The 26,380-nt window shown below is 50.5% G+C and overlaps 4 protein-coding genes across 4 annotated transcripts; 3 read left to right on the plus strand and 1 right to left on the minus strand.

The window, feature by feature from the left end:
- Positions 1-431: 431 nt before the first annotated feature.
- Positions 432-12,009, plus strand: LOC34620646 (DNA topoisomerase 2). The gene is made up of 23 exons (XM_026337167.1): positions 432-551; positions 893-1,196; positions 1,726-1,918; positions 2,503-2,631; positions 2,870-3,252; positions 3,487-3,646; positions 4,138-4,327; positions 4,503-4,593; positions 5,035-5,153; positions 5,539-5,694; positions 5,906-6,019; positions 6,283-6,364; positions 6,910-7,582; positions 7,729-7,897; positions 8,152-8,272; positions 8,470-8,639; positions 9,371-9,463; positions 9,595-9,699; positions 9,945-10,067; positions 10,219-10,398; positions 10,572-11,077; positions 11,322-11,605; positions 11,846-12,009. Exons 1-23 carry the CDS (start codon positions 432-434, stop codon positions 12,007-12,009), a joined length of 4,629 nt encoding a protein of 1,542 aa, XP_026192952.1.
- Positions 12,010-12,475: 466 nt separating this feature from the next.
- LOC34620647 lies at positions 12,476-13,760 on the minus strand. The gene is made up of 5 exons (XM_026337336.1): positions 13,619-13,760; positions 13,279-13,333; positions 12,969-13,067; positions 12,743-12,808; positions 12,476-12,629 (listed from the first exon to the last, which is right to left on the minus strand). The coding sequence occupies exons 1-5, from the start codon at positions 13,758-13,760 to the stop codon at positions 12,476-12,478; spliced, it is 516 nt and encodes a 171-aa protein (XP_026193121.1).
- A 7,518-nt stretch (positions 13,761-21,278) lies between these two features.
- Positions 21,279-22,725, plus strand: LOC34620648 (ubiquitin-40S ribosomal protein S27a). Its single transcript, XM_026337766.1, has 3 exons — positions 21,279-21,381; positions 21,892-21,977; positions 22,444-22,725. Exons 1-3 carry the CDS (start codon positions 21,279-21,281, stop codon positions 22,723-22,725), a joined length of 471 nt encoding a protein of 156 aa, XP_026193551.1.
- Positions 22,726-23,423: 698 nt separating this feature from the next.
- Positions 23,424-24,934, plus strand: LOC113147284 (elongation factor Ts-like). The gene is made up of 3 exons (XM_026337347.1): positions 23,424-23,493; positions 23,591-23,787; positions 23,939-24,934. Exons 1-3 carry the CDS (start codon positions 23,424-23,426, stop codon positions 24,932-24,934), a joined length of 1,263 nt encoding a protein of 420 aa, XP_026193132.1.
- The last annotated feature ends 1,446 nt before the right edge of the window (positions 24,935-26,380 follow it).

The following is a 26,380-nucleotide window of genomic DNA, read 5'->3' on the forward strand; positions in this document are numbered from 1 at the left end:
ACAGCCTGGTGGAAGCAGAAGCCGAAAGGCCCCGTTCCCCCCTTGTAGCTACTGTATCCCCATAGACAGAGCGATCGCTCCCTGTAATCCAGCGGCTCATACAACTTGAACTCCTTGGCAAGCATGTGGCAGACCTCCATAGCTGCCCGCTGGCGACGCTTCGAGGGCTTTTACTGCCACCACCAAACTCAAATTCTTTCTCTGGAGGCCTCATAAAGGTTTTCCGCCGACGACGATCGGCATTTGCTTTGGCTCCTTGAAAACACTCAATACACCTCTCTCTGTCCGCCACCTCTTCCTGCCCCTCAGGCTTTCTGCATAGTGTCGCGCCGAGCCCACCATTGTGCCGCCGTCCCCGCTTCTCAGCATTCTGCCAAACAGGGTAGCAGGAGGGCCTCCTTTGTCGCTCCTGGCCTCCGCCTTTGCGAAGGATGAGTTCCTCTGAGGATGAAGATGTCCATGCAGTCTCCAGCGAAGAAGAGGAAGAGGAGGAGTTTTCAAGGCCTAAAAGTCATGGCACGAAGAAGAGAGCCAAGAAGACCATTGAACAGGTAGCTTTGAAACCCGAGAATATGTATGCGGCCTTCAAGTGGGGGGAGAGGCAGGGGAAGACGTCTTCTCTTGCTGTCGTTCCTGACTCTTTTTGCTGCCGCTGCTTTCTTTGTGTCAACCGAATTTTTATTGAACAAGCTTCTTCTCCCCGTGTGCGTTTTTCCGGTTCCTTTGTTTTGGGCCGTGGTGGCCGCCAGCCTCTTGTATACACCTCTTTTTTTTCGATTCTGCTCTAAAAGGCGCGTCTTTCGATTGCTTGCATCTATGATGTCGGGTTGGCTTGCATTGCCAGACAGGGGGTGATGTGGTGTGCGTGTGCTCTCCCTGTGGTCCTCCTCAGCGGTATCAGAAGAAGTCTCAGCTTGACCATATTCTTCTGCGGCCGGACTCTTACATTGGCAGCACTGAGAAAAGTATCCAGCAGCTGTGGGTTATGCCCGATGGGGCAGTCCGCATGCAGCTTAAGAACATTTCCTTTGCCCCTGGACTCTACAAAATCGTCGATGAGATCCTCGTGAATGCAGCAGACGTCAAAGCCCGAGAAACAGAGGGCCGAGAGGCTCCTCCGCGGGGAAAGATGACTGCAATCAAAGTCAATGTCGACCCCGCAGAAGGCATGATTCGAGTCTGGAATGACGGGGAAGGTGAGAACATGCACATTCCCCCGCCCAATTGTGCGCATGAGTGTGTGTGTATGCGTATGTGAATGCATTTGTGAGTATGCTTATGTATGTATGTTTGTGTATATATGCCTATATGTACATGCGTATGTGAATATTCGTATACGTGTTTATGTGTATGTATAGGAGTATGTGTATGTACATACATGTATATGTTTGTGCATACATGTATATGTTCGCACATACATGTGTATGTATGCGTGTGAATGAAAGACTGCCCATTTTCCTCTTGTTTTTTTCTAAAACCTATAATGCCCCTAGTCTTTCTTCCACCAGGGTCTCTCTCTTGCACCTTGCCGCCCACTTTTGGAGTCGAGACTGTGTGTGAGGACTTGCTGGACAGGCTCTGTCTGCTGGACGGTTCCTGCTCCGAGCATGGTATCGTTTTTTCTTGCTGCGCTCCCTCGCGGCAGTCTCTTCTCCCCGGCTGTTTCCCTTCGTTTTGCACAGGTTGAGACTCTCTTGTGTCGGTGTGAGCGCCTTTTTCTCGCAGGTATTCCTGTGGCTATTCACAAGGAACACCAGGTGTACGTTGCGGAGCTGATCTTTGGCCAGCTGCTGACTAGCGATAACTACGATGACACGGAGGCGAGGGTAACAGGGGGTCGCAACGGCTTTGGTGCCAAGCTAACCAACATATTTTCTTCTTACTTCGAAGTCGAATGCGCCGACAGCAAGCGCAAGCAGTAGGGCCACACATTGCAGTCTGCTAGCCTTTTCCCATGCGATGCCTGCTGCCCTCCCCCGTGTGTGAAATGCGAAAAAAACGGGATCGTCTAACAAGGCCAGCACCCGGGGGGGTGCTGTGCGGGCGAAGGGGGTCACCTCAGCATACAGTCCGCTGAGGCCCCCTTCCTGCGCCTCTTTCCCTAAAGAAGAGGCCCTCTTCAGTCTATCGGATCTTACCTTTTGCTGCCGCGGGGTGAACATCTCCGGGGGCTCCCCCCCCTCGCTCACTACCGCGCCAACACCACGCCGCCTCGCGCTGCCACTCGTCTTCTCGAGTCTTTTCGCCTTCCGCATTGCATGCACTGCACCAGCCACGCAGCCAACCCTTCTTCACCTTTTCCTCGCCTTCCTCTTTTCTTTCCTCTTTCCTCTCCTCTGCATTTCTTTTTCCCCTCTCCTTCCCCTTTAAGACCTTTTACTTATGCGCGCTCGTGGCAGCCCTTGGCGGTCCATACTTTTGGGGGGTCATATGTGCAGCGTTCTAGAGGCCTCTGCGTGTGAGGATGCACGTGTTTTCTCTGCCTGCTGTTGTTGCGCACAGGAAAATCAAGGTAGTGTGGACAGATAATATGGGCAAGCAGCAGGCACCCGTGCTCACCCCTTTCAATGGCGCTGGCGACTTTGTCGCTGTAAAATTTAAGCCCGATCTCGGCCGCTTCGGGATGTCTACGTGCGGCATACCTACCCGCAAGCGAGCCCTTACCCCTTTTGTCAAAGTTTGCATGCCTCTGCAATGAAGGGCTCTAAACCCCTCCTAACAGCCTGAAGCCTTGAAGGGCGTGCTGACGTGTATCGCCTTCCCGGAGGGCACCTCCCGGCCTTCTCTTCTGCCTTGTGCGAAGAGCGCCTCTGGGCTTGGCTGTACAGACGCCTCTATGCAGGCTGGAAATGATGGGTGTTGCGCACAGGCTGGATGAGGACTTGATCTCGTTGCTGCGCAAGCGGTGTTATGACCTGGCGGGGACGTCGGGGACGGCGGTGTATTGGAATGGCGTCCGCTTGCCTGTGAGGAGTTTTGTCGATTACGTGGATTTGTATCTTGGAAGCTGCGGCTCTCGGAAGAAGGGCAATAGGGGTAAAGAGGCGGCGGGGAGGGGCAAGAAGAGGAAGCGAAAAAAGAAAAAGGGCAGCGGCGAAAGCAGCGAAAGCAGCGAAGGCAGCGATTCCGAGGCAGAGGACGCCGCAGAGACCCAGGCGGATGAAGACAAGGAAAATGAAAGGACACCAGAGAAGCAAGTCATCAAAATCCACGAGAAAATGCACAGATGGGAGGTCGTCATAAGCCAGTCAGGTACAAATATGCCTTGCCCCCCGGCTGTCTGAGACTTTCACTCGGCCTGACAGGCAAAAAGGCTGCGTAGTTATGGCATCCCTACGCTCAGCAGGGTGTCACAGACAGCGCAGTTTCTGCAGGACGCACAGAGACCTTCTCGGGCAGAGAGAGAGAGATCGGCAAGGATGAAAGGAGGGGCTAGAACGAGACAAGGCTGCTGCTGCATGCATGCGGAGTTGCTTCTGTCCGCAGATGGCAGCGGTTTCCAGCAGGTGTCCTTTGTCAACAGCATCTGCACTCCCAAAGGAGGTCACCATGTTAACCACGTCATTGAGCCCCTCCTCGCGGCGCTCGTCAAAAAGGCGAATGCGAAGAACAAGGGCGGCATGGAGATCAAGCCCCCGCATGTCAGGTATTGCTTGACCGAGGCATGCACTCTAGCGCGCTCTCTGCTGCACCTACACGACTAGGCCTTTTCCCCTCCTTCCTCCCCCCGTTTGTCTTTCCCTCCCGGATCGGCTGTAGCTAATAGCTGACTGACAAGCTGCCTAGCTGCTTAGAAGGACTTTAGTGGAGGCTACACTTGGATTCCACAGGAGGTGCCTTTTTTCGCAACCGTCGATGGCGACGGAGGAGCTGTGTGGTGGACTGCTAGCCAGGAGTGCTGACTACACCGACACACACAGACACACACAGACACAGACACAGACACAGACACACACACACACACACACACACACACACACACACACACACACACACACACACACACACACAGTCGGGGCTGCTGTTTTCGCATTGGGGGCTTAACATTTGCAGGCAGCACCGTCCGGCTTTGTGGGAACCTTAGTAGGAGAGCACCGTGTCTCTGAGACTATTCCACATGCGCTTACTCCTGCGCAGGCAACATCTCTGGGTCTTTGTTAAATGCCTCATTGAGAACCCTGCTTTCGACTCCCAGACAAAGGAGACGCTAACCACCACCGTCTCCCGTTTCGGCAGCAAGTGCAACCTTTCCGAGAGGACAGTTAATGCCGTCGCCAAGTCTGCCATCCTAGATGGCGTGCTGCTATGGGCACAAACGAAAGCGCAGGTGAGCAACAGTGCTAGGTGCCAGCCTGAAGAAGCGCGAGTGCCTCAAGAAAGGTTTGATTCTCTTTTTGTTCAGATAGGGAGACCAGACCAGCACAGAGCGTAAAGCAGCTGCCTGCAGAACCTCTCGTCGATTTGTCTGAGCGCTGTTATTTCTGGCGTGCCTGTGCTACCAGGTAGAGCTAAGACGCCAAATGTCTGTAGGAAAGACGAAAGGCAAGGAGCGCCTCACGGGAATTTCCAAGCTCGAGGATGCAAACGAGGCGGGTAAGAGAGGACCTCGTTCGCTGCCGCACAGGCCCCACCCACCTCTGCAACCGGCTGCCCCTCTTTGCAGATGCGTTCTTTCTCTTTTAATTTACAAGCCTTTGCTGATAACGCACGCCTAAGGGTTGCTTTCAGACGTCCAGCCTAATATCTTACTCTAGCCACGGCACTAACAGTTTCGCCTGTGCAGTGAGGCCGCCGGTGCAAGAGGCTTCGGGGCGAGGAGACAGCTGTTGTACTTGGGAGGGCCTGACGTAGGTGCTGTGTGATAGGAGGACGGCATCATTTGGATGTCATTTGTGCGGAGGTCGCGGCAAATATCGGAGCTGCAGGCATCCATCCTCTAATTTGTTGAAGGATTGCCACGGCAGGCGTAAGGAAGGATTTTTTTTGCAGAAAGGCTTTGAGGATTTACCCTTTGTCCTACATGTGTTGCTGCAGGTGGTCGTTACGCCCAGGCATGCACATTGATTCTCACAGAGGGTGACAGCGCCAAAACGTCCTGCCTTGCCGGACTCTCCGTTGTGGGGAGGGAGAAGTATGGCGTGTTTCCTCTAAGGGTCGGCCTTCCTCTCCGGTTTCGCAGTTCGCATTTAGAACTAGCTGCACTCCATAGATAGATTGGTTGGGATTTCCTTGGGGGCTGTTTCACAGTATGGCTTTAATAGGCATTGCATTTACATTCTAGCGACGATAGAATACTCGGAGGGTGTAGCGGTATCAACAGGCATGCATGGTGGCAATTCCACATTTGTCAGGCACAGCTCTCAAGGGGGTGTCTCTTTGGCATTTGTGTGTTCTGGCCGCGCCGCTGGTTTGGTGTGTCACCCGCTGCTTTTTTCGGCACGTGTACGTCGCCCTGCGTGAAGCCCGTCTCGACTTTGAGCGTATTTGCAGCGTTCAGCGCGCGTTTTTTCCGGTGGGCTGTGGAATGCTTTGCTCCAGGGAAAGCTGCTGAATGTGCGCGAGGCCTCTTTCAAGCAGCTAAAGGAAAACCGCGAAATACAAAACATACTCCGAATCCTTGGCCTGCAGATTAATGACAAAGTTCAAGACACACGCGGCCTACGCTACGGATCACTCATGATCATGACGGACCAAGTGTGTCTGCGTCCCGTTGAAATGCTGAAAGCTCTACAGATAAAGCCGATACAGCCCATGCAGGCCCCCGCGAAATTCCTAATTCGCCTGTTTTAGGTATAACACTGCATCCATCCGAGGAAATCTGAACGTGAATTTTACATGGCTAATGCGGTAGGGTCGCAAGGGGGGGCTCTGATGCTCGGGGGGGGGCGCTCTACTACGCGTGCAGGATTACGACGGTTCCCACATAAAGGGTCTGCTCATCAACATGCTGCACCACTACTGGCCTCATCTGCTCCAATGCAACCACTTCCTTACGGAGTTCGTTACGCCTATCGTCAAGGTACTATTTCGTGAAAGACCCTGCCTTTGCGCCACCCTGAGAGCCTGTGATGTCCGTACACCCCATGCAGCCCCATGGGCGTTGCCTTTTTCCGGCCCAAATCGATTAAACTAGAGACGTAGGTACTAGGGGCGCATGCATACACAAATTCACACAGACATACATACATGCATGCATACATACATAAATACATATATGCATATACATATGTATATGTATACATACATGTATACACATACACTTATATGTGCCGTAACGTGCAGGTATCCAAAGGCTCGGTAGAGAAGGCGTTCTTCACGCTTGTGGAGTACGACATGTGGAGAAAGCAGGCAGGCAACCTTTCTGGCTGGAAGATAAAGTACTACAAAGTGGGTCTAATATGCAGGTTTAGGCATATCGCGAGTTGCGATGTCATCGATTCGCCGCGAAAGGCACCCCCTTTCTCCCCCCCTTAGCCTTAGAGAGCCTGGGAGAGGACAGGACATGTGCTTGCTAGCGCCTCGAACGTTGGTTTTTGCTCACTCTCGGGCTTCAGGGTTTGGGAACGTCAACGGACAGAGAATTCAAGGACTATTTTCAGGCTCTCGATAAGCACAGAATTAGATTTCGATGGACAGGCAAGCTCGCTGACCACCCTTCGCTTTGTGGAATCCTTTGTCTACCTACTTACACATATAGGCAGCGACCCCGCGCGCGGTAGCAGCCAAGTGTGCTGGGTGCTACATGCTGGCGCTTTTCTGTGTCTGCCTCTTCCCAAGTGCAAAGAAAAGCATCACTTGTGGTCTGCCTCGGTAAATGTTTGTTGTCTGGCTTTGACATTCGTTCTTCTGCCCCTACGTGAGCCTCGGGCGGTTAGGACATTCCTGCGAGATGTGCGCGCGGCCTCTCAGGCAGTAACGACGGGGAGCTGATTGATATGGCCTTTAGTAAGAAGCGCGCAGAGGACAGGAAGCGGTGGCTGCAGGGTTACCGCGAGGGGACCTTTGTAGATCACTCCGTGCGTGAGCTTACCTTCTCTGACTTTGTGAATAAGGAGCTCGTGCAGTTTTCTCGTTACGATAACGAGCGCTCAATCCCGCAGCTTGTCGATGGCTGGAAGGTTGGGCAGCGCAAAGTGCTGTTTGCCGTCTTCAAGAAGAACACGAAGGCCGAGCTGAAGGTGGCGCAACTCTCTGGGTATGTTGCCGAGCAGAGTGCGTATCACCACGGCGAGCAGTCTTTGCAGCAAACCATCATTACCATGGCCCAGCGGTTCGTTGGAAGCAACAATCTTAATTTCCTTGAGCCCGTTGGTCAGTTCGGATCCAGAAAAGAGGGCGGGAAGGATGCGTCTGCACCCCGCTACATCTTTACAAAGCTCGCACCGTACACACGCCTCGTTTTCCCCGAAGCCGATGACCCTCTGCTCGAGTACCTCTATGAGGAGGGGCAGAAGATCGAGCCGAAATACTACGTTCCTGTCATCCCCACCGTGCTTGTCAACGGCAGCGAAGGCATCGGCACGGGGTGGTCTTCCTTCATTCCCAACTTCAATCCCAGAGACATCATCGCCAACCTCAAGAGGTCAGCACGGCCGAATGTACCCCTGCCGACTCGATCTTGACCCGCTGCCCTTCTTTCCCCCCTCAAAGAGGCCATCTGATGCCACCGCACAGCCTGCCGCTTCTCCTCTAAACGCGTGCTCTTGTATGACTCCGTTGTGCCACCAGGTTCATTGCCGGGGAGGAAATGGTGCGCATGAAACCTTGGTATAGGGGGTTCAAGGGCGTCATCGAAGAAAGTCCCACCAAAATCGCATTCGAAACCGTCGGGCTCGTCGAGAGGAAAGGCGAAGATGTCATAGAAATCACCGAGTTGCCCATCAAGCGCTGGACACAGGTACGCATCCGCCTTGGACGCACGCATGCCACCGAATGTTTTTCTTGCACCAGCGTCGATGACACCTGCCAAGCCAGCCAAGAGCTGTAGGGTTCAGGATATTCTAGAGCTATCTCGACATCTGCTTCCTCTGCACCCTTATGGTTGGACCCCTTGTATCGCCTTTCCGGCGCGAAACTGCCAACCCTTCTTGGGGGAAGAAGAGGCTCTCGCTGCACAGCACCCCTCCACGCATGCGCTCTCCTCCACAACAGGATTACAAAGAGTGGCTCGAAGAGCAGTTACCGGCACCCGAGAAGAAGGAGCCCTTAATCTCCGATTACCGAGACAGCAGCAGCCACGAAGACATCAAATTCGCCGTGAAAGTCTCCCCAGGTACGCTTCACTTGCCTTGGCTTCTGCATGCACTCTTTGCACATCAAGGTCCCTTCTCCCATGCCTCTTTCTCGGCGGCGTGCCACGTTCTACCCCGCTGCCCTTTTAGGCAACGTAAAAAGGGCGCGTACATACGGCTCACATCAAGGTGTACATACACTTGCCATGTGCGCGGGTGGGGTGAATGCACCGTGCAGAGCGACTTGCGAGCACCGACGATGAAGGCCTCCTTAAGCTTTTCCGTCTGAAGTCATCTCTCAGCACTCAAAATTACCACCTCTTCAACGCCGAAGGGAGGGTCCAAAAGTACGCGGACGAGCTGGAGATCATGCGCGATTTCGCGACCATCCGATTGGCATACTACGAGGTTAGTGAATACCCGCTTTGTCTTAATAGAGCCTATACTCCCGTCGGGAGGCATTTTCACCCTTTCACACGGCGAAAAAGCCCAACGGCATCCCTCTCCAATGGCTCGAACTTCGCGGAGAGCATTCATTTCTCCACTTAGGCGGAGAGGCCAACGCAGGATTCGGGAGATGCGTAACAGCGTCTTGTCTTGCACTGTACTCTTAGCAGCAATGGAAACAGTGTTCCCAACGTGTGCATGCGTCTGCCGAGCCACCACAGAAACGGAAGGCCTACCTCGTTGCTGTCTCGGAGAAGGAAAAGGCGATACTTTACAACCGCTCCCGCTTTATCAGTGCCGTGCTGTCCGGTGAACTGATTGTGAGCAACAAGCGCCGCCAGGCGCTCATTGAAGAGCTCTTCGCAAAGGCAAGCAGGCTGCACAGCTAGCTACACCTGCCCACCAGGTGCATTTGACGTCTTTACGATATCCCTCTTTCTCCTCAAGGAAACCGGGGCCACCTAAAACGATTGGGCTCCTTTCTTGCTTCCCGCAGATTTCTTGTACCTCGGAGAGCCTCCTACTTTGACGTGCATGCAAGTATATATATAAATTTATATACCTACTGATAGACGCGTGAATGCAGTGAGGTTGGGTATATATATATATGGGTATGGGTGTAAATACGCATGTGTTGCTTGGCTTTCACATCCTAAATAGCTTGTATTGACCATTGCACGTTTCGACCACAGGGATATGATCCGATGCGCGAGCTTGAAAAGAAGTGTGCGGCTCTGATTGACAGCATCTTGAATCATAAGATTCCTCAGGAGCACGGTTTGTCTGTAAGTCGTCTGGGGGTCCTGCCCGGTTTCCTCAAGAGGGCCCTTACTGGATGTGCGTTTTCTGGAGGGTGGCATTTTTTTCATTTTTAGGGTATGCGGCTTGTTGACAAGCTCGTTGTGTCTGTTTTCAGGATAAAGAAAGCGCTGATGAAGAGCCTGCAACCGCCTGTGGGTGTGTCGGGTCAGATTTCGACTATCTCGTGGGGATGCCCCTCTGGAGTCTCACGGCTGAAAAGGTAATGGCTAGGTGGCAGCTTGTCGTGATGCGCAAGGAAGCGCAGAGCGTCAAAATCTACCTGCGTTTCTACGTGAAAAAGGCCATTCATATTTTTGGTGGCATGGCGCTTAAAGCGGCGCAGATTCAGCGCCCTGCAGTCCTCTGAATATTTTTTGGAAGGATATTCGGCGAAAGGTGAATGAGCTCTCGCAAGACCACCATGCCTTTTTCCCATTCATATGGCCGCCGCGTGCGTGATCGTAGGTTGCAGACCTCAAGAGACAGCTGCGAGACAAGGAAATTGACCTGGAGGGGCTTCGTCAGACTGACATTCGGGCCTTATGGCTGAAGGACCTAGACGCCCTCTTGGAAGCCATTGAGAAGCAGGTACCGTACCGGCATGCGCATGCCATAACTTTAAGCACCAATCGCAGTCTTGATCCTCCTCTAAAGCAAGAAAAGTATCAGCGGCGGATTCACAGGGTGCAAGAATCCGCCAGCATCTTGGGGATTTTCGGTGCGCATCGTGCGCTGTTAGGACGCAGCGGACCTTAAGCAGAGAGAGGCAGATCAAGCTTTCCACAGGCAGTTAGAAAGCAAGAAGGGCCTCAAGGGTTTCGCAGCGCTCAAGGGCAAACCCAAAGCTGCGAAGGAAGCGAGCGCGGCTGCCCCCAAAGTGGGGAGTGCCAAGTCGGCTTCCAAGACTCGCACGAAGAAGGTAGGGAGGGAGGGACCAACTACTTTGGATATCACTTTAGGCATGTCATGGATATCAATGGCAGGGGCTAATACGCTTTTAGCGCGAACGTTTATATATATATATATGTGTGCAAATCCTAAAACATGTGGGCGTACACTCGAATGCCAGCTATTCTGTCCTGTTTGACTCAGGTTCACTCGAGCTCCGAGGAGGAATCGATTAGCTCTTCTGATGCTTCAGAAGAATCGCCTGACGAATTAAGTCTCGACGATGACTCTTCTGACGAAGACCGGCCACTAAAAGTGCGCGCAAGGCCCCCACAGACGCAACAGAAAACAAACGGGGTGCAGCCAGACGAGCCACCGAAGGCGGCTTGTTCAAAAGTTTCCCCATTGAGGGAAGGAGCTATACAAGGAGAAAAGCCATCCTTAGCCCCGCCCCTGTTCGGTACCAGTGCGTTGAGTGAAAAGAAAGAATCGGTTCAGGAAATCCAGGCCGCTCCTCCCCCGATACAGTCGCTTTCGCTTCTGGATCGGCTCCGGCTTGGGGGGGGCTGTTCCTTCTCCTCTTCAGCTCCCATTCGAACCAAACAGTTGACGCTCGATGAGATTTTTGCACCCACTGCCAGCAGCTCGAGCAAACCCTCAGAAGCTGGTAAACCTATCCAGACCTCCACCGTCAAGGCGTCAGAAACTTGGTAAGTTCTCGTGCAATTCAGACTCGACGGGCGGTCGCCTCTGCGTGACTCGCCCCTGCTACTCTGCGCTGTATCCTTCGAGTTCTTTAGTTGACTGAGTTCTCCTAGAGTACAAGGCATCCCTTCTGATACAAATTGTCGAAGAATGAGTGTCTCTAAAACAATCTACGACAGTCTGCACCCCTTGAGTGGGACTGTTTGCATTCCCTTGCTTTCGTGTGCTGCATTCCGTGTGCCCTGGCAGCGATCACAACGTAGCGCCAACGAACAGCATGGCCATTGGCACTGCGAGCGTTGAGGCAGACACTCTGAATTCGGGAATATTAAAAACTCCCCCCAAACCAAAGCGACGCCGGATACTTGCTGACTCTAGTGACTCTGACGGAGCCACAAAATCCACATCCAAGCCCAAGCAGGCCACTCCCAGAAAGTCCGCTTCGACGACACCTCAGAAGAGGCCTCAAACAACACCAAAGAAACACAAGCCGCAGCGTGACGACGAGGATTCGGATTCGGCCAGAGGTGAAGGTAGGCGATGCACGCTAGCCTGGCATACCGACGGCAGGCCCCTCGTTGTATTCGTTGAACAACAAATGTTGAAACACGTTTGAATAAAAATTCGTGCAAAAATATCTTTGGGAGGATTGCATCTGTGTAAAAGTGTGTTGGCTGAAGGCCTTGAATAGTATTGGTCTCCACATTTGTATCTACTAGTACCATGACTACAGGCAGCTGAAATAAGTGCCATGTGTTACACGCCACTTTCAGACTCCCACATTGGAGAATCCCCTATAGCATCCAACAGGCCCCGTCGGGCTGCAGCACAAGCGCCGAAGAAATACACAGTGGCATCTTCGGAATCAAGCAACGGCGAAAGCGATGAGTCTGAAGAGGCGTCAGAGGCAGAGAGCATTTCCGAAGACGATGAATAGCTCAGCACAGCAGGCGGCAGCACACTGCCTGACTTCCGAGGTTCGCCCTCGTAGCAACTCTGCTTGCTACATGACGCAATACAACGCCGGAAACGCGTTGCACGTTTCCGCGAGCGAACCGTCATTTGTTTGTGCAGTTGAGAAGCAAAGGGAAGCCTCTCCGGCGCGCTACTGTATACGTAGTTGCTTTAGGGTATTGTGCAGGCGCGGTGCGTGTTAGGGAATCCAACTTTTCACTTTTTAGAGACAAAAATACATTGGCTGTGTCCCACGATGGCCCTGTGGACTATTCTAAAATTTCGGCAGACGCTTGGAGGCAACTAAGGATTGCATCTTCTTAAAATGATGGTTAACATGGGTGCGAAAATTCTCTTAGCCTGAATCTGTAGACCACTCAGCAGCAGGAGTGTAGCCAATCACCATTTTGCGGTTGCGCCAGAAAACCTGCACGCGCCACGCACAAGTCTCATGACACCTCCATCAAGGTGTAATCCCACCCGACGCTGCTTGAAAATGTCAAGGAGTTTGCATGGGCGTAGTAGTGCGAAGTTACCTCTCCGTAAGAAGCATAGATCTCCGAACCGGCCTTCACTTCAGCCGTTGCTCGCAGTAATACGCGGCTGAATCCAGGCAGAACACAGAGGATTGCTAGAATAGGACGCTTACTTCGCCGTTTCATGTTGCGAGGTAATCCGTAGTGATGCAGGTTAGGATAAGCGGGTGGGGCGCATACCCTTCATGTTTGAATTTAAAGAATTCTGCGTTCAAAGCCCTTCTGTCGCCATTGTCGTTGACGTACCTTGCATATACCTGAAATAAAAGGGGTATAGAAAATAGCAAAGTATTGAATCTGACAGAAATACGTAAGCTTACAAGCTACGAAGGCGAAGCATAGGGGAGAGTATTTGCCAGAAGCTCTATAGACGCCGCGGGAATCCCTAATGTCAAAGCCGCGTTACAGGCCGTTTCTTGCCTCTGGGTGCTTCGTTGCATCGATATGGCAGTTAATTTGTCCTGTTCCCATTACATACTCTCTATCTTCCATGCGCATTACCTGCCTGAAGCGTCGAAAACATTAAACGTTCATCTGTTCTAGGGGTAGCGCGCATGGCGATCAATTTGTAATTTGTGTCCTGACCCCATTTTCTTCTAGATGAACACAATACAAGAGAACGTTTGGCCCTCAGATCAAAGCGTGTTACACGGTGACGGCCCTCCCTGCAGAAAACCTTGGCTGCAGTCTCACCTATACAATCAGATATGTCTTACATTAGGCTCTTCCTCTCACCAAGGTACTCGCATATCCAGGTTCCTGGCTCAACATCTGTGTAAGTGGCTCACAGCATTCGCAACACACGCCTAGAATAGCCATTGCTTGTTTTTCTGGCTAATGCACTCGGTTGCATTCTGTTGTCCCATGGCATGACGAGGGACACTATGGGTGCAGGAGGTGCATAGAATATAGAACCATGAAGCGCTCAACGTCATGCTAAATATGTTTATATAGATACTCATTGTAGTAGAAGCGTCATCGATGTACTATGGCAATAGCAGTTGCACTGCATATATAAGAGCTTGGCTACGGTAGCACCTCGTCAGCCAGCCTCACGTTGTTGGACGAAGAGTCCTAAACCCGCCCCAGGTATCCTTGATTCTGCTATTATGAGAGCGCCTCGAGGGAGAAAAGACCCATCAGCAGTCTTTGGAATACGTGGCAATGAGGCTTCCCGGTCAGAACCCGTAGCTGGCATTGGGCGCTGCAGTAACGCGGTTCTGGTGGCACAATGACGTTCCTCCAAAGTACTTTGCAGTACACCTACGCTTATTGAAGCTTGAGGCAAGTACCGTTACCCCAATTTTTCCATTTAGCTTGAGGCCTTGGGAAATCTCGCAGCAAGCCGTTAAACAGCTACTGGCAGACCGTCTTGCATGGGATGAATTGGTCATGGATGGCGCTGGTACCACTTCTACTCAGTGTATGGAAACCAATGTTTTGAAGACTCCTTTGAGCTTTATTCCAGTGTAAAATGACGGAAATGGCAATATTTGTGATTAGAGCTACGAAAAGTCCACTTTTGTTGGTGGACATACGGTCCTGGGACTCGTTTGATCTGGGTGGTCAAGATAGCCGCCATCTGATGAGTTTTATTCTCGGGCTTAATGCTCAAAACACAGAAAGCAGATCCTGACAACACTGCTATCATTAGTTTTTCTCCAAGTATCAGGCGTTACACTGTTTCACTCCGCCTTGTTAGGCTACTCCAGCTTCTTTTTCGACAGCCCCGAAAATCGCTGCATATGTTGACAGATACGGGCTTTTGTACGCCAAGTATATCATTATGTGAGCTTTTACAGGGCTAATCTGGCCACATTTTAGCTGAGAAGTGCTTCCATTGTCCTGTCACAGGCACCCTTCCGCGCTGAACCGGCAAAGGGTTTTGCGAAGCCTGGTGAATGCTTATTTCAGTAGCATTTGTGAACTTCTAGTGGAACGGATGTGAAATAAAGAACTTTTGCTCAGAAAAGTGCTGAGTTAGGGAGTACAGTGACATGGACCATGACTACGAGGCTTCACTTTGTCTGCAAATGTATGTACCGGGAAAGGCTAGAGGCAGTCACTCTCTCTAAGCAAAGTTTATCCAAAACAGAATGTGTTACGAGCCCACAATCTGGCTTTTCTGTTCGTATAGCTTCTTTTGTGCAGGGCAGTAGTGACATGATACAAGATGACGCACCGTCGTGTCCGTGTATTTTTTGCTAGATGCTACGTGAGGATGGCCATGAATGCTCGGAGTGCTTAAAGAAAGCAACAAGGACCACCGAGCTGACCTTCTATCCTCCTGTCGGGGAGTCTGATGCGAGGTAGGAGAATGAGGGGACTCGGTTAAAAATCAATAAGTGCATTCCAATCGAAAGTGCCGTGGGGAGAAAGTTAACTCCAGCCTCAATTCAAACAAAAGAGAAATTTATTGAGCTGTTCTCCAAATAATCTCCCGCCTTTCCTTGCACGCCTCCACTCAGCTCGCGACATGAGTGGTAGCAGACAACTAAAAGGACGCGTAGCTGTACCGTATACGCACTTGGAGCATTCAGAGCTAGTTATGTTCACTGAGCGCCTGCTGCAAAAGTGTACAGCCTTAATTATCGTTGACTTGGTTTATTTTATCCGTAGCTGGTAAAGCTACGCCAGGGCACTTTCTATTACACTAGATACATCTTACTAGGAGTGAATAAAGAGGAGACTGGGCGGTTTGTCTCTCTGTGTACCTTGCTTATTGTAGATTACTATCGACTCGCTAGGCGAAGACTCAATGTTGTATGCAAGTGAGTTACGAACTTTTTAAGAAGTTTATATCTGAGTCTGCAGTTGGGTTTTTTCGTAGGAAGACCTTACTTAAAGCGTGACAGTCGGTTGCACTGCCTTGTTCTGTGCAGCTGTTCCCCGCTCATCCTCAAGGTGTGGATGCAGTGGGATGTCGAACTTCCTTATATCTGTCTGATTTTAATCAGGTTATTGATTAACTCAATAATGTGCTTTAGTTTGACAACTTGGTAGGGGAAAAAGCTCTCTAGCGATGGAAGAAGACGGTGGCACAGTGTTTGTTCGGGTAGAAACGGCCGGCTGCAAGCTAATGTGAATGCCAGCTCCAGAGCCGGTAGCAAGGCATGATTTACCATCCGATAAACCTTTGTTGGTTGCGGTGATGAGGAGATACCGACCACAGAATGTGACTGCACTAGGGATGGACAAGCAGGCGAAAATTTCATAAGCAGATTGTAGATGTACCCCGCCTTGTACCCCTAGATGAACAAAGCAATGCTTACTGCGGCATGTCAACTGGAGGAGAAACATTTGAAGGACTGCGCTATTTGTATAAAAAAAGTATTTGTCGGCATAAATTAGTACAGCTCAGCCCTTCAGCCGAACCGTAAGTCAGTGGCTTATGCCAGGATCAGCTCAACAGCGAGCTGTGGAAAAACTGAGAAAGCTCACACAATGGAAGCTGTTGATAAATTGATGTATCCAGAAACGGAAACGTTTTTAATCTGCAAAAGTCATAACACAGACAGAAAGCTGTTTTACCAGTGAATTAAAGCAAGTTTACCCGAAGTGTCACATCAGATATTCGCAGGCTCGGTGGCGACTAGCGAGTAAGCAATCAAAGCGTGGCGATTTTACATATGGTGCAGTACTTGAGGATTTCAGGGACGAATCAGCGCAGCTTCTGCGTCTTTGGCTTTCAGCTAAGTGCGGGGGCCAGCTCGAAACCTGTGGATCGTGTCAGACGGCCCAGCCTACAATCTTACATGGACAAACAAAGTACTGTGGGGATATGGGGCTGAAAGCGCATACAAAGAGCCAAAGAACTTGGGCAATGCGACTGCTTCCAGCAAAAGCAGGCTGGTTGGCAAGCAGAGAAAAGGATACACTTCCACTGAGGCTCCAGCAACCAAATGCGATTTCAAATCAGTAGCTGCTTCCATCAGTACGGTCCATGACTTTTCTGCTCGACCAGTACACCATGACGCATGCTAGGTACGCCATGGGTCACCAATTTTTCCGAGAGCTTGTGGCCACAGCTTGACTCTGTGGAAGTACGTGTGCCAGGGAGCTCTAGCAACAGGCAACTCCTGGTCTTCTCAGAACTGCTAGTTCCATCTATGATGAGTGGCTCAGAACTGGTACCTCACAAGGAGAGTCAGAGCCTTCATTCGGACATCTCTGAAGAAGAGAAAAATGATCTGAGCACGAATCCCGTCTTTGTGGATTTGCAACCGGGTTTTCAAAGAAATTCGCTTGAACGTTCTAAAGAGGAACGAAAGGGATGGGCAAATAATACGAGGAGCTCGCGGATATGCCAAATACAGACGAGCTTCTAGCAGGCTAGCTATCTGCTGGTCGTTCAATGCACCGCGTTGAGCTATCGAGCATCAGCCGGAAGCTATGTTCTGTGATATCAGAGTCGTCCACAGCATGAAAAGGAAATTGAATGACAGGGGGGCAATATGTTGAAAAAGAGCAGAGCGCAGAAATGGATAGGCGATTTCAGGCATAATTTGATACTGGTGCAGGAAAACGATGGTAGCTAACGCATGTGTACCAGCATAATACTCCTGAGCAAGACCATTGTAAGGCTAAAGCTCCTCATGGGGCAAATAGGCGAAATCCATGACAAACAATTTTCTGCATTTGACCGCACAGCCACTTTATTACGAATCTGCATGTACCCAGACTACAGGCACAAACAGAAGTCTATAATATCTCTTGCGAACTCGAACATAAGGTGGTGCCGATTGACTCTGTTAATGCCCTAGGTGAGATACAATGTCGAACCAACGGGTATTTGATGGGTCTATCAAGGAGGAGTGGATGGCTGCTTACGTGGACGACGTCTTAATTTACCGCTGAAACGCTCGAACACTCTAACAGCATTTAGGGTGTGCGCTTCATCTGTTGCGGGACTAGCAGACCAAGTTATCACATTCCTTTAGAGCAGTTGTTTTTCTGGGGTTTCACTTTTTGTTGCAGGAATTCAGCTAGATCCCACAGAAGTTGGAGCTGTCAGTGCGCGTCTTCTACGCACCCAAAGGAATCTTGACTTGCATTTGTTACCGAAATTCTATTTCTACACTTGCTCGAGATAGGCGCTCTTCTCACTTCTTTATTAAGAAAAAAAATTATGTAGCCTCTCCAGAAAAGGCTGATGCTGCAGCAAGGACAATTAGAGGCCCACTACAACTCTTTTGGTACCTGCGCTGCCTGATTTTGAGCGTCACTCCACGGACGACCGATTCTAGTAATGTAGCGGTGGATGCTATTCCCTTCCGACACTGTAAAACGCCCTCCAAAATATCAAAGTTTTGCGTTTCATTCTCATCACTTCCCCAAAACTGGGCTGCAGCACCCACTGCAGGGAAATGTGCTAGTATGCGGTATGGCGTGGGGTGATGAACTGCTGCTAATATTTACACGGGCATCAGTCTACTGTCCAACCCGACCACCCATCTTCAATGTGCCCTGACCTTTTTATGTGGTTTGGCTCTTCCTTCAGTACGACTTCTGACAGTGAAGTCTATCGAGGGCATTTTATAAGTATAGTAGCCGAAGCACTGCCACAATGCCCCGGCAATTCACCATTGTGCAGAGCACCCGCTCGTGTCTCCGATGATCCACCTCTCCATCCGAAGGTCATGGGCCTTTTGCTTTCGATATGCATGCATCCTCTTTTATCGATAAATCAAAAATTGCGTACGAGCAAAACACCCCACGTCGAAAAGAACGTGCAGTGTTTCAAACAAAGCCGGACCTCTGCCGTGTTTACATTCTCGCTTTGATCCGCAGTGCTTTTCGCTCAAAGCATATGCTATTCTTATTTCGAGCTACGTTGGGACTCACAGTACAGTGCAAAAACTTTTACACTCCTTTCGGTGGCCTGGGATGCATTCTGGGCAGAGGAGAATGCAGTGGCATGCCCAGATTGTCAGCAGCTCAAGCTGCGCAATGCTCTTACACCCAGTCTTTTGCAAAGGCCTCTGGTCCCTTGCATGATTTGAGCTAATCTAACAGTAAAACTCATTGCTAAAAAGACTAATGAAGACCAACCGTCCACATGGTATGTACGCCGTTGTCGATGGACCCAGCAATTATTGTCAAATCATCTCTTGCTACAGCTCTATCACGGCTCAGCAGGTCGCCTATTTATTCTTAAGTCCTTTCTAGAAGCTTCACAAGTTCCCCAGAAGTAATATTGCGGTTAGGGATGAGATGTTTGTTGGCGCGGTCTAGCGAACCTTTATGACCCACGTACGCATTTACTTCTACACCACCGCTGCGAACCATCCTGGGGCGGATGGATAGAGAGAGGTCACTTACTGCACCCCTCTGCAGTATTTGAGGATGTTTGCCCGGTAAAGCCCAGTCGCTTGGCATCATTTTTTTCTTGTACCGAGTGGCTCAAAAATACGACAGTACAATGGTCTACCCGCTGGTCCTCGCATTCCTGCCCTACACTGAATAGCCCTTCCCCTATCCCATCCTGGATCTTGCGTTTCGTGCTTATCAGCCACCGGTAGCAGCAGAAAGACTCAGAAACAGCTGGGTAGTGCAGGCGAATGTGTATACAAAGCTCAAGAGAGACACACAAGTAACTATGAGGAGCGGCGTTCGGCTGTGTATTTTGAGCCTGGATATTACTCCCTTCTGAATTGGCAAGTACAATGCTGTACAACAAAAGAAAATAAGACGAAAAAGCGTGGGGCCAGGTGGCTGGGTTCATTTGAGAACCTCTCACGGCTCAATGTCTTTCGTAGGCCAGTTGTTTTTCTTGACGACCTGATATACCATTGAGCTACCAAAAACCGGTTCCTAGAAAAAGCCTTCTGATCATCCGCAGTCTGCGCCGCGCAATAGAGTGACCCATGAGGACGCAAAGGATCCATAGGGAGCCTTGGATGTGGGGATTCTAGAACTGAGTGCCGAGGACGAAGTAGGCAAAAACTTTTAGTGAATTAGAGTCACCAAGCCTAGCCCCAGTAATTGAAAAATGATCCAGTTGCATGCGGGAGAATTTGCGGCCCTGTTCAACAAAGCTAGCTGCTATGGACGGTACTCCTCGCATTCCCCGGTAATTGTCTCTCCCTGCGCAGGGTGTGCCTGCAGTAGCTACCTTCATTTATACATATTGCTTCAAAAGTGGTTGGTTATTATTATTGCAGAGGCATTCTCCATACTCAAATTTACGTGCAGGCACTCGCTGATATGTGGTCTGTGCATTGTTTCTGTTGTCTCTTGTGAGCCTTTGAAATTGACGATGGTGCATGCATCAGTTGTATTTGCATGCACATGTTGCTTTGCGAGGTGGGAATGCACCGATGAGCTAGTGCATATCTCAATTTCCCTCACACATTTTACTTTTCTTCTGTTATCTCCCGGCGGGAGGCCCACCTTCCAACACTCCGACGACAGCGAGCCATTGCGTCGCTGCAGTCGTGTTAGTTGGTCCCTCGCTCGCTGTTGAATACTGCATGTATCTTTCTTCCGGGCAAATTCATTTTGACGATTGATGGCACATTTGTATTCTTCGTTTGCACTGTTTTCGTGTTACTGCCTGCTTGGGGAGTGTCGATAAAGCAGGAACTCTTCCGCTGTCCTGAGCACAGTTGGTTGCTTAAATATTTCAACCTTGTCTATTGCTTAGTGCTGTTAGCTTGATAGAGTAAGAATCTTTATTGTGCATGTGTTCTATACGCTATACGCAAGGAAATGTGAATCCTGGGAATGCTTTGGAGGCACAGCTACACGAAACCCTGTTGTTCCTGCTTTCATGTCGAAGACTCTAAAGGGTGCCCGCAGGAAAAGAAATGTCTTTTACGGACTGTGTAACAACTTTATATCCAGTAAAATTCAGTCTTGATCTTGTTCCCCTGCAGAGACCTTAAATGGTGCCTGTCAGAAGGAGCAGCTACCCTTAGCCCAAGTGCATTTCCTGTTTAAGGCCGGTGACCTGAGAGCGAATATACGGGGTATGTCTTTAGAACAAATAAACCATGCCTGGATCCTAATCGTATCTGATGGTTTCAAGCTGAAGGTTACTATGGAGACACTGGGGGGAATTCTAAAGACAGTGCTGTGCAGGTTTACTCTCTTTGCATGTTATCGACTCGAGCAGCTTCATAAGTTTATCGCTTTCATAGCAGCAGGGATAATTATTATTTTCTCCTATGAATAGTGTTGCTGCGAATTCACACCCGTTTTGTGCCCTTCAACAGCCTCGTATTCGCATGATGTAGTGCTGTAGGGCAATGCATCGTACACGGCAATTCCTCAGCCAGCTCCCCTCTCGTATGGAACGTTTGCAGAAGATGCCAGCATACAAGGACATGTACCAGTTATTTAAAATTGTTTTACAGTTCAAGTGCCCTGGGGTGCAGGCGAGTACACAAACAACGGTGGATGCGGGCTGCTACAGGATTGCCATGCTTCCTAGGGGATGGCGCCGCATTGCGTCTTCTGGTGAGTGGAAGTCGGGCACGAGCATCAAAAAAAACGCAGGCATGAATTTGGTTTATGCAAAAGGAGGGAGAAGCTACTGGCCTTGCACGCACAATGTTTCTGCATGCACTGTGTGCAACAGTGGCTTGGACGGCAGTGCAGCTGCGGGGTCCTGGGAAAGGAGCCCCGCACACTGGGAGAGGCCTAATGCCAACATTTCACCGAAGAATGGCGTTGGGAGGGCTCTATCCATAATTTTTCCCCGTCGTACGTCATAATGCAAGTTTTCGTGCGCTCATATGCGGGGGAATCCCTCCCTGTCGAGGTCTCGGCAACCTCGACTGTGCTCGAGCTGAAGCAGCACCTGGAGGCACGCTTAGGTGCGTTCCCGCGGCATTTCGAGGCACCATACTTTCTGCTGGAGCAGTTTTATGGAATAGCTGTTGGGGTAAAGGGACATGCACGGGAACGCCCTCGGCAGGCCCCTTCACTGTTCTGCATTTTGCATGTGGGGGGAGGGGTATTTCATTTTTCCCGATAGACTGTTCAGTGTCCCTGTGGCTTGCGAGTTTCTGGGAACTTGATGGGCAGATACTGCTGCTATTCTTCGTGTTGCCAAGGAATACTGCACAATTCGTGGGCCGCGGGCTGGGCCGGTTCCTGCCCAGCCCCAGACCTAAAGCTGTGGGGTTTTCGTCTTGTAGACTTGACCTACGAAATTCGTTACTTAGCGCTTTAGGCTATCTGATGGACCCAACTGGCTGTGCAGAAGGCCAAGGCGGCATAGCGTGAACTTAATCTTATTGCAGAGATTGTGTAGAGTGACCCCTGTAGGTAATTGCGGTGAAGCTGTAACCCATTCTTTGTGCTCTTCGTCTATTGCATTGCAGGCGTCGCTGCTTCTCTCCAGCGCCTCTGCTTCGGCGTGTTAGCCCTCGATGACACCGCAACGCTCGAGGATGCAGGAGTAGAGGAGGTACGTCAGTATGCCTGCACTGTCCACTTCTCCATCATATTGTTTACTAGTGTTTCCAAATTGAGGATTTTCTGTTTTGTCTGAATGAATTATTGGCCTTTTTATCAATGTACGTGAGCTTGTGACCGTGGCTAGTGTTTTTCGATAAGCGCTCCCGGCGATTTCTTTTGATGATGACCTCTAGATGGGGACATCTGAAAACTGAGGAGTCATCTGGTTATTTCGCTACTAAACTGATTGAAAGAATATCGTCGGAGCTGCGTGTCTGATGTGCCCCGTGTACGGTGTTTCTAGGGACGGTCGGCTTTTTTCGGATTGCTTCTCGCGCCCCCTATAGTTGACGTGCAAATGTATATCGTTTTCCAGTGCTGAATGGCTTGGTGGCTGTGGAAATGTGTTGCATGGTGCTACACTGAGTCCTTCATGCGTGCTGCTGGATTTGTTATGGATTCTGCTTTGCCTGTAGGAAGCAACTATTTTCCAGAGCCTAGAGCTTCTTGGAGCAGGGAAGAAGCGCAAAAGAAAGACCTACACAAAGCCAAAGAAGGAAAAACACAAGAAGAAGAAAGTAAAACTTGCGGTTCTGAAGTTTTACAAGGTCGATGGCAACGATAAGGTGACCCGTCTTCGCAAGGAATGCCCAGCTAAGTCCTGCGGCAGCGGGGTGTTCATGGCACAGCACGAAAACCGCAACTATTGCGGCCGGTGCGGTGTCACTTACATTCTGAACGCTGGGGGAGAGCAGTAAACCTGAAGTGCTGCAGTCAGTTGGTTATGGCGCGGCATGTTGCCGGGTTAATTTAGAGTCGCAGGACTGCCTCTTCAACGCACTAACCAGTGTATAGGGGACCTGGAACGGAAGCCAAACCGCACAGCTGCGAGGCAGAACACTTATTTAATCTACCCTTCTTGCTACTCGGGACTGTCTTGCTTAAGGGTCTTGACCACTTGAAGGGTTTTCTGCGCTGTAGTGATGAGTTGTTACCGGCCCTGGAGCCGAGTGCTTTAGGCAAAACATTCCGAGTCGGGTGATTGGGAGATGCGTAGTGTGAAAATGTTCTACCCATGGATCCTCTGGGCTCCACCCAATATCTAGAGCATGCAGCCAGTAAATGCATGTACGGGAGAAAAGTTAGGCCGTACAGACACGGCGTTCGTAGAACGGCCGGATTTCGTCCCGCGGTGCCCTTAGTTCGCATTCGAATGCCAAGGTTGTATCGCTAGAGCGTCGGTTACACAGCCACTTTTTAAAACGCAAACAGAACCACTGGTATAAAGCAATTGGATAGCCTCGCTAGTAACTGTTATACCAGCGCACCCAAGGCCTAGGGCCCCCACGGCACCTCTGTCGGCTGCTGGCTCCTGGGCATGTACATGCCTAGTTGTTACTACACTCGGGTTATGCAATGGGACTTTTCGATCGATAATGTTGATACAATCTGCGTCATGGAGTTTCCTCACAAGCCGCCGGCCGTCGACGCTCCTCGCGCTGCGGCGGTCGATGCAACGGAAGTTGGTTAGCACAACTTCCTCATTCTCCCACATCCACGTGTATCCCGCACGCATACGAGATAAAGAACGCCAATGTTTCAATTTTTCAACCAGGAATACAGCCGGAAAGTCAAGCCCCGGGGTGCCGAGCCAGCAGGCTTCCCACGTAGACGCTCCTGTGAAACCATGTGCTGCTTCCCCAACTGCAAACGGCGCATCTAAGGCGCCAGCGAATGCTACATCACTTGTAAAGCAGCTTAGAGACCGTACTTCCGTCAGCTTCGGGCTTTGCAAGCAGGCTCTTGAGGCAACAGAGTGGGTGCGTTCTACCGGTTACCCACCCTCCCTCAAAACGCTCCCTGACCACTGCCTACTCGGTGGGAGCACTGAACTTGGGCGCAGCATTAGGCAGCGCAGCTATAAGCCAGGTCGCATGTGTATAGTGCCTTGCCTACGACTGTCTGCTGCAGGATGCGGAGAAAGCTGTCCTCTTCTTACGAAAAGCCGGCATTGCCAGGGCAGCAAAAACTGCACTTCGCGATGCCCAAGAAGGAGTTGTTTCAGTTGTTGGATCCAGAGAAGGAAGCAGCTGGAGTGCTGTGGTGCTGAACTGTGAAACCGACTTCGTCCAGCGCAGTCCAAAGTTCGTGGCCTTCTCCAAGGCCCTTGCAGAGCATTGCCATTCTATTTCAAGTGGGGACAATACAACTCAGGGTGATCCAGGACCGACAGACACTTCAGATGGTGTAGTTTCTCAACTGAAGAGTTCGCAACCTTCAGCGCAACTTTCCGCATGCGCTCAAAGCTGCAGTGCCAACACACCGGCTTCGGTGCAGGAGCTTCTGGTCGATCTTGCGACGCAGTTTGGGGAAAATATCGTCATCACAGCAGTGGAACGCATTGATGCTGCGGCCGATTCCTGCATCGGTGCTTATGTGCACGGAGAAATCGAAGCTGGCGTGGGCACGGTGGCTGCTCTTGTGGAGATCCACTACGCTGTATTGGATGACACACAGGCATGTGCATCCTTGCACAAACGTGTAGCCGAGCTTGCAAAGCTTCTCTCCATGCAGGTTGTTGCGACCAAACCCAGGTTCATCAGTATGGACTCTATTCCTGACTCATTTGTGGAAACGGAACGCGCGATCATTGAAGCAGCTGCGCAGAAGAAAAGTGCGGCAGGATCTTCGGGGGGAACAAAACCGGTCGATCTGACAAAGGTCATTGAAAAACGGCTAAAGCATTGCCTAGAGGAGCAATGTCTTCTGCAGCAGGAATTTTTAATGATGGGCCGCGTTCAGAATGCTTTCGACAATGACGGAGCTGGCGGGGAAGCACACGATCCAGCAGAGCAAAGGAACCGGAACCCTTGTACTGTGGCTGACGCAATCAAATTCGTAGGACAAAGACTGGGCTGCAAGCTTGAGGTCTCGCGTATGTGGCTCCTCAGTGTCAGAAGCGTGTGAGTTCTTGCATGCTCCTGTGGAACATTGTCCGATATTCAACTGTACAGTTTGCATCTACGGCTTCGTAGCAGAGCTGCACTAAAGGTCTACTGCAAACGTGCCGTTTGTTGCCGTTTATAGCTGAATTTTCCCGGGAACTGTTTAACTCAAATGCCTGTAGTCATTCATATGACGAGCCGCACGCATCTAGAAGTTGCACTGGCAGGCCATCAATATAGGCTAGCCTTCCGTAGCTTTCCAGCCGCTTTCCTCCAACTCAGGTGATATGGGTACAACACGACATGCGGTGCTTAAATAGCGAATAATCTGCTTGGAGAACATATGAGAGTACATTTTGCAAACAGTTTTTCCCTCATGGTCGCTCATCTTGCTCCCAACCCTCTCAATGTTCGGTCTAGCTTACTTGAGTAGTATTTCTTCCGGTTGGGTCCTTTGCTTTCGTCGATCAAGCTTCATTTTAGCTAAAGGAATCGGCACTTTGAGTGCTTGTGGTGATTCCGGAGAAACGTTCTATATGAACTCGGTGCAAAGGCGGTACAGCTTTGTTTTACATCCCTGGCTCTGAGAACAAATGAAGAGCGGTCGTTCTTCCCTGCCTTGTTAGGCTGGCTAAGGGCAACGCACCATGAAAATTCATACGAAGATTGTGCCAGCTGCACTAAAATACACATCTTTTCCAGTCCTCTGAAGCTTCACTAGTCTTTACCCAATTCTTTGACCATCCTGAGTTTGTAGCACATGCAAGTTACCTTTCACGTGCAAAATATCCTCTGAAACCACGTCGCAGTCCCCTTGCGCTGCTTTCATTATGTAGAGTGTGCACCACTTCACGGACTGAGTTAGCCAAATTTACTGAACTGGCGCCTCATATTCCACTGGAAAAGCCTAATGCGCTTGGCTGAGGCAGTTTTTAAAGGTGTCTACGGGGTTCCTAACCCGGCAGGGAACACTTGCTAGATGCTGCTACAGCTATGTCCCCCAGTTTCCTGCTACCCCTAAGCACTTGAAGGCATCCTTGAGACAGTACAGCTGTTTTACATGCGCTTGTACCTAATGGCAAGTATACTCTCTTCAGTGTAGCATCCCTAGACATTTCCACTAAACAAAATCTTCATGGAGCTCTGTGCAGAGTGCTTGGAATTCCTTGTGTGTTGGCCTTAATTCGCCTGCATTTCTCAAATGAAGGGCCCATTTAAAGGCCATACGCATTGTAGTCATGGATGTAATACGCCGAGTCCCCCTGGAATATCGGACAGAACATACGCTATGAGCAAGAACAATCCGGCATTTTGCTTTGCTACTCTATTGCAAGTTACTCATTCCCTACAGACGATTTTGAAGTGGCTGGCCTATCAGGTTTTCAAGGTGCAATGTGAGAAAGAGACTGCACAAACGTGCGACCACGTGGTCCCATTCAGTGAAATCAGTGCTTGTCATAATCACTGA

This window comes from Cyclospora cayetanensis, unplaced genomic scaffold (assembly GCF_002999335.1).
Source record: "Cyclospora cayetanensis isolate NF1_C8 unplaced genomic scaffold, CcayRef3 CcayRef3_contig_10, whole genome shotgun sequence".
NCBI lineage: Eukaryota > Apicomplexa > Conoidasida > Eucoccidiorida > Eimeriidae > Cyclospora > Cyclospora cayetanensis.